This window comes from Phacochoerus africanus, chromosome 3 (genome assembly GCF_016906955.1).
Source record: "Phacochoerus africanus isolate WHEZ1 chromosome 3, ROS_Pafr_v1, whole genome shotgun sequence".
Lineage (NCBI taxonomy): Eukaryota > Metazoa > Chordata > Mammalia > Artiodactyla > Suidae > Phacochoerus > Phacochoerus africanus.
Genome location: NC_062546.1, coordinates 166,344,094 through 166,352,152, shown reverse-complemented (window position 1 = coordinate 166,352,152; position 8,059 = coordinate 166,344,094). Strand labels below are relative to the sequence as shown.

The 8,059-nt window shown below is 40.2% G+C and overlaps 1 protein-coding gene across 3 annotated transcripts in view; it reads left to right on the top strand.

The window, feature by feature from the left end:
- Positions 1–6,559: 6,559 nt before the first annotated feature.
- Positions 6,560–8,059, top strand: part of PGAP1 (post-GPI attachment to proteins inositol deacylase 1) — an 82,154-nt gene continuing 80,654 nt past the window's right edge. Inside the window, exon 1 of one of the 3 annotated variants that reach the window (XM_047773130.1) lies at positions 6,560–7,020. In XM_047773130.1, coding sequence (XP_047629086.1) covers positions 6,874–7,020 — 147 coding nt within the window. In that variant the 5' untranslated portion in view covers positions 6,560–6,873. The remainder of the gene's footprint in view (positions 7,021–8,059) is intronic. The other 2 variants (XM_047773132.1, XM_047773131.1) reach the window with 2 other exon arrangements.

Genomic DNA, 8,059 nt, shown 5'->3' with positions numbered 1-8,059 from the left:
CATATGGGGGATCCCAGGCTAGGGGTTCAATTGGAGCTGCAGCCACTGGCCTATACCACAGCCACAGCAATGTGGAATCTGAGCCGCATCTGAGACCTATACCACCGTTCATAGCAACACTGGATCCTTAACTCACTGAGTAAGGCCAAGGATCGAATCCTTATCCTCATGGATGATAGTTGGGTTTGTTAACTGCTGAGCAATGATGGGAACTCCTGCCTTGGCTAATGTTAATATTCATAAGTATAGAATACTGAATCTGGATTATTGAATTAGAGATCTTCTAGCTCAGGGATCAGCAAACTATGGCTAGCAGGCCAAATCTGGCCCACCACCTGTGTTTATAAATAAAGTTTTATTAGAACACAGGCACATTTATTTATTTACTTACCTATTGTCTGTAGGTCTGTTCATGTTACTACAGCAGAGTTGAGCAGTTGTGATGAAGCCCACAAAGCTGAAAATGTTTATTATCTGTCTCTTACAGAAAATTTGCTGATTGCTGATTTAGTCGAACTTCCTCAATATATAGATGAGGACACATTTAATATTTCCATAGGTCTTATCAAGATCCATACTTTACTTAAATATATGAACATGTGCATTAGCCAAAAACTCACCATCTTTTCCTATGTGCCTGCAGTTTTCAAGGTAAGCACATGTTTGTTTCACATGTTAGTAGTGCATTCTTTTTTTATGTTAGCTAAGCTAATTAATTTCTTTCCTTCCTTCCTTCCTTCCTTCCTCCCTCTCTTACTCTCTTTTTTACTTTTTTTTTGGCCACTCTTTCAGTGTGCAAAAGTTCCCAGGCCAGGGATCAAGCCCACATCACAGCAGTGACCAGAGCCACAGCAGTAACAATGCTGGATCCTTAACCCACTGAGCCACCAGGGAACTCCTATGCTAAAATTTCTTAATTAGTGTTTTACTCTCCAAGTCTTTTTCAAAAATTTTTTCAAATATTAAGAGCTGTTTTACAAAAAGTAGTCTACTTTGGCTATTTGTATTTACAATTAAGATGTGTTTGAATACCACAAATTTTGCATTTCATAGTAAAAGCCCCGAGTGTACCTAAAACCTTTATTTAAAGTATAGGGTATTATTAAATAAATAAAAAACACTTATTCAAAAACACTTACGGAAGAATACCTCCAATTACTGGGCCCTGTATTAAGCATAGGTATTAAAAATGACTATGTCATACCCTCATATAGCCCATGCCTTTGAGGAACTGGAATCCTTTGGGGGAAAAAGACATATAAGCAGAAAACGAACATAAAGAAGACCCTAAACAATGACTGCATTAATCATTCTTTCTGATTAGAGTTATTATTTGAATTTCAGTATTCATTACCTGAAAATATTAATCTAAAGCCTCCTAAACTATGCTTCCATTAAAGCAAATTTCTGTTGTGTACTTTACCCCAAAGAGAATCCACTGGTTTAACTAAATTTTATAAATAGAGGAATACTGCTTATTCTTCCTCCAGCTTTGCTAAGATATAATTAACATATAACGTTGTGTAAAGATGTAAAATATGTTGATTTTAGAGAAATACTGGTTTTATAAAACACATAGCGCCACTAGGTAATATAATAATGCTAAACCAAACTTTCATGATCTATAGCTGTCTATAGTTTTTCGGATCATGATTTTATCCACAGTAGATACAAATCTGTGGAACAAAGAACAAAGCTATGGTGATATTTTGTGCTACTGAATGGAAATACAATTATTTTCCCCCTGAAATCTATCATTTTTTTAATCCCATCCTTTCCCTCTTTCTTATTTCTTTAAAAAACATTTCATTTTAAAAATATTTATCCTTTTCTTATAAATTGTCATTACTTACTTATATTATTCCCATGAAATGTTAAATCTGAAATTCAATAATTTAAACATTTGACAGTTTTGAGGTTGAAACAGATTATTCAGCAAATGTACATAGTGCTTTATATTCAAAAGGTAGTCTTCATCCTTGTCAATGAGTTCAACTCTCTAGGAGAAAACCAATATACAACCCAAGATTTTTGTCTGGTTTTAATAGCAAGAGACAGCACAAACAGAATTAAAAATCTGGATTGCAAGGCTGAGGCTATGTTCCTCTCATTTTGCAGCAATGGAGACTGAACTGGTGAAAAAAGGGTAATCAGGTTGAAAAATCCTTATTTTCTTTTTGATGATCTATTCTCTGTTTCCTTGGAAACAGAGCTGGCAGCCACAGAGTGGCTAGCATTATGTATTCTTTTCAAGCTTTGAAGCATCAAAGAAAAGGTGAGGTTTATGACTGTAATCCATAGAATCTGAATTATTTTCAAGTAAATTAAAAATGAATATTTATTGAATGCCTGTTACATATAAGGTATGAAGAGGTAAAACTAACAAGTTTTGAGGAAAAAGCTTTAAACCAATTAAATGGAATAAATTTTAGTTTCTAAGAGCTAATCTATAATATATACTTTTTTAAGAGGAAACGAAGCTTATTTAAAAACTTATAATGTGAATATAGTATTTTGAGACCAGTATACTTTATTGAAATTAATTTTAGAAAACAAATAGATTCCCACACCAAACAGCATGATTCTTTTCTCCTGTATTCAAAACTATGTCATACCAAGGATTGTTGCTATGTGTTGAGAGGACAGTTTTACCTCCAATAAAGAAAACAGACATAAACCAAAGGAGCTTAGGCAAACCTAAAAGGTTTTCTCAAAAAAAGAAAAAAAAACTGGTATATTAATTAATTTACTAAATATTTCAATTGAGATGTGATTGTCAAATGATCATAATATGGTCTTTTCCTTTGTGAAAGTTTGTATTAATTTAAGTTTAAAAAATCACACCCTTAAAAACCCTGACTGAGATGAGAAGGCAAGAGTTATAGGCAGGGAGGATTTTTTCTTTTTATTTTAATAAAACCTAATGCAAATCCAAACCACAATGAGATATCAACTCACATCTGTCAGAATGGATATTATCAAAATGACAAGTGTTGGTGAAGATGTGGAGAAAACAGAGCCATCATGTACTGTTGGTGGGAATGTAAATTGTTGCTACCACTATGGAAAACATTATGGAAGTTACTCAAAAAATTAAAAATAGAACTACCCTTTGATCCATCAATTCTACTCCTGGATATTTATCCAAAGAAAACAAAAACACTAAATCAAAAAGCTATATACACCCTTATGTTCACTGTGGCATTATTTATAATAGCCAAGATATGGAAACAACCCAAGTTCCCATCTTCCCCTGATAGATGAATGGGTAAAGAAGTTGTGAAATATATCTATATTCACAACAATCTATATTTTTCAATATATTTGATGGCTCATAATATTCATATATATATAATTACACACATTGGAATATTACTGAGCCATAAAAAGAATGAAATCTTGCCATTTATATCAACATGGATAGACCCATCAGGTATTATGCTAAGTGAAATATGTCAGACAGAGAAAGACAAATACCATATGATTCACTTATATGCAGAATCAAAAAAAAATACAAATGAATAAACGTAACAAAACACAGAGTCATTGATACAGAGTGGGGAGTACAGGGGTGAAACAAATAGGTGAGGGAGATTAACAGGTACAAACTTCCAGTTACAAGATAAATGAGAAACAGGTACAAAATGTACAGTATGTAATATCTTTGTCTGCTGGGAGACAGCTACTAGATTTTTGTGATGATAATTTAAAAATGTATAGAAATATTGAATCACTATGTGGTACACCACGAACTAAACATAGAGTTATAAGTCAATAATACTTCAAAAGCAAACTCAGAAAAAGAGACCATATTTGTGGTTACCAGAGGCAGGGGGTGGAAAGAGAAGGAACTTGACAAAAGTAGTTATAAGGTACAAATTTCCAATTATAAATAAGTAAAAGGAATGTGATGTACATGATAAACATAATCAACACTTCTGTATGTTATATATGAAAGTTACTAAGTGAGTAAATCCTGAGAGTTCTTATCACAAGGGAAAATTTTTTTCTATTTCTTTAATTTTTATCTATATAAAATGATAAACTCACTAAATTTATTGTAGAAAAAAGTTCATGATTGTATAAGTTAAATAATTATGCTGTGTATCTTAAACTTTAATTTGCTATTAATTACATCTCAATAAAACTGGAGGAGAAATAAAATAAGATCTAAGCATATTTATATGCTTCAGGGAAGATAGAATCAGAGATATTCACAGAGACTTTAATTTGCTAGAACTAATTTCCTGAAAAGAAAGGAGGGGGTGGGGACTAAAATACAACTAGAGGGATTTGTTTTTTGTTTTTTGTTTTTTTTCCCTTTTCTTTTTAGGGCAGTACCTGTGGCATATGGAAGTTCCTGGGCTAGGGGTTGAATTGGAACTGCAGCTGCCAGCCTATGCCAATGGTACAGCAACACCAGATCCTTAACCCATTGAGTGGGGCCAGGGATCAAACCTGTATCCTCTTAATCTTCTGGGCCACAACAGGAACTCCTAGGGATTTGCTGTTGATGTCTTCTGATGACATCATAAAGACGCTAATGCTTACTACACTCCAGGCATGGTTCCAAGCACTTGACATGTATTAACTGAATTAGGACCAGATGGAGATGATGAACTTGGGAAAGAAGAGCTGAAAGAATATGTGCCTGAAAAGTCAAAATTATTTCTATGAATATGTAGATGAAATTATGTACTCATTATCTGTTAAATGAGAAAGAAAAAATGGTGTAGGCAGCCTAAAATGAGATGGTTTGAAGAATAGGAAAGGAATTTGACCAGAAACACATAAAAGTATTTCTAAACAGTAATTTTGATACACTGGTGTCAAAGCTTAGAGCCAGACTATATCCTTCCAGGGTTCGACATTTATCAGCAGAGAGGGATCAAAAGACAGAGTTCAGAAGGTTGACAGCACTGGCAGAGGGTGGTTAAGTGATGCTCCATAGGGTTAGGTTAGACATGAAATGAAGCCAGGAGGGAGGTAATAATGGGAAAAAAGAAAGGTAGGAATAGAATGATTACAAACAGAGAGTCCCCTGACTCTCTCTTGCACTTCTTTCTCCATGGACAATCAAGGCAGCAGGTTGCCACAACTCATGAAGGCCACGTGAAGAGTGAGCTCAGTGGTTTCTCTATGGAGTAGAGTCCTCGGGAATGGATAGATCCTGGTTACTTAGTGTCGTCCACCAACCAGAATAACTGGCATCACCCAGGAGCTTGTTAGAAATGCAAAATCTTGGGTTCCACTCCAGAACTACTGAATCAGAATCTGCTTTTTTAAACAGACTCTCGAAGTGACTCATATGTACATTAAGTTTAAGAAGCACCAGGATAAAGAGATAAGCATAGCTTTATCCTTGGTTTATTTGTGCTGGTCATGATATGCTAGGGCAAACAAGGAGCAGACATCCTGCCTGTGATGTTCTCTAGCTCTCAGACTCAATGTATTCCCTTTTTAATGTACAATTTAAATCCTTTTCCAAAAGACTGGTCATCCCGCCCCCTTGGCAATAACTCCTCTGCAATTGCACCCCGACCCCAGGTGCTCTCCTATCTGAAAATCATGGTACTGTACAACATAAACTATAAGCTTCCTTTTAGTTTTAAAATTATTTGTTTTTTTGTATCGTAGCCAAACTTCCTCTGCACAGCAAAATTCCCAGAAAATCAGCCCAAGTAAAATGCAATTCAATCGGTGCAATTACCTACCTACACACACACACACACACACCCATCTGCTGTTGGGTCAGCTTTAGAGGGTGCTACCATGTCTTTCTAACTCCAAACATTTTAGTGTTTTGAAGCTGAATATGAATGCTTTTTGAGCTGATTTTTACCACCTTTGTGCAAAACCAAAACCGAAATTCCTCAGATTGAATTAAGTCACTTGAGGGAGTCTGAGTGGAAGCTTGAGCGAATTCGCCTGCACAAGTTAATGTTAACATGGAACCTATTTCCGAAGAGGTGAGGGTGCTGGGGCGCAAGGCAAGTCAGCGACACATTGATTACGCAGATCACCTATGGGGGCGTCCGGGTTAATGGGAAAACCTGGTAACATTATTTAAGAGATCAAGGATGCTTTCTGTGATTTAGGCTTTCATCTTATACCGAGACCTGAATCGTGCCTACCTGCTGGTGGGATTTTTGTTGTTGTTTGTTTTAATGAGCCAGTGCTTTTAAGCGCTGTTACCTACTGGGCCGAGGTCGGCGGTCAGAGAAGGCAGAAAAAGCTATTTGTTCCTGGCTCCAGCTAACTGGTCCAGAGAGCTGCGAATATGCTCAACCCTCCCTGGGGGAAGAAATCGCGGAGGCCTGAGGCGTTTCAAAATTGAACGGTTAGGGTTTTTAAACTGCACAGGGAGAGCTGTTTGCGACGTGACAGTTGATGGTCTCCGGGCTCTGAGGGGACCGCTCCCGTGGCCCGCCCGCTCACTCTCCTTAATCGCCTCTTCCTCTCCACGCCCGCCCATCCAACGCCCACCCCCAAGCCCTTCCCTCCCCGCGCCTCCAGGACTCCCGCGCTCCGCCCATCCCTCGCTAGTTCTTCTCCCTCCTCGTCTGCTTCTCTTTGCGCTTCACTCGCTTTCCATTTCCTCGCGCCCTCTCCACTCTCCCTCCAGCCCAGCCCACTCTGCTTTCTGCTTTCTCAGCCTTCAGATTCGCGCTCCCGCAGCAAACGCCGCCTCCGCTCTCCCAGCGAGGAGCCGGGTGGGAGGCGTGAGGAGAGGCTGCGCGCAGGCGCACTGCGCGGCAGGGGCGCGGGCTGGCCGGGCGTTCACGCAGGCGCGCGCCGCGCGGGCTTTGCTCCTTTGCGGGCTGCGGGGCGTTCCGCGGTTCGCTCGGTCAGAGCTGGCGGCCTCGCGGCACCATGTTCCTCCACTCGGTCAATCTCTGGAATCTGGCGTTTTATGCCCTCATGGTCTTCATGGCGACTCTGGGGTTGTGGGACGTCTTCTTCGGTTTCGAGGAGAACAAGTGCAGTATGAGCTACATGTTCGAGTATCCGGAGTATCAGGTGAGGTTCCGCTTTCCCTTCACCCGGGCGCTCCGCGCCTCGAGCCCCTCCATCCCGCCCCTTCTCTGCGTTTTCCTGCCTCGGCTCCGCCCACTCATCCCAAGCTAGCTTCTGCTTTCTCCTCCCCCGAAGACTTCGCAGTCCCCCGCGGCCCCCTTCTCCTGCCCTTTGTGTCCTGTCTTCACGGTGGGATATTTGATATCCGGTTCCCAGAGCATCCTTCCCGCTGCCGTCGAGGTGGCTCCCCAGACCCTCCGTCCCCTTCGTGGTCCCACAGCCCCAGCACCGGCTGTTCCGAAGGACCGGGCCCGCCGTCGCTGCTCACCTCGAGAAGTGCCGTCCCATCCCCGCTCCCGAAACCCAAACCTCACCCTCCTGCCTTCCTGCCCTAACAGGTGCCCCGGGCCCTCCTTTGCTTCTGAAGCTTTGCGATTCTTCCGCTCCCTCACAGTAATTTGCGCGTCAGCTCTCGCTTTTCCAGAAAGGAACCGAGCTTCTGCACAGCGTGTATTGACCAGATAGTTCCCAAGGCCACCTTTGAGACTTAAGGGTTTTACCTCCTTGTGAAAGGCCAAACTGATGAGTAAACTAGGAAACTGATGAGTAAATAGGAAACTAGTCCTGTGACGGTTTGGCGGAGCCCCCCCCGTTTTGTAGATTAGGGGTCCGTGCGTTTGCATGCATCCTGTGTTGATGCATGTCGCCTTTTCCCAGTTGCGCCCAAAAATCTATTTCATGGTGTTATTTTTGTTTTCTCATTGTGTTTGCAATTTAAGAGAGACTTCTTTCTCTCCCTCTCTCCTTCCCCACCTCTTTCGTTTCATTTTAGATTTCTTCTGTTTAAATTTTATTGAAGTGTAGTTGATTTATAATGCTGTGTTAATTTCTGCTCTACTGCAAAGTGACTCAGTTGTATATATCTTTTTCATGCCTTTTTTTATTACGGTTGATCACAGGATAATGAATACAGTTCCCTGTGCTATGCAGTAGGACCTTGTTGTTTATCCTATTTTGAATGTTTTTAATCACAGTTGCTTTA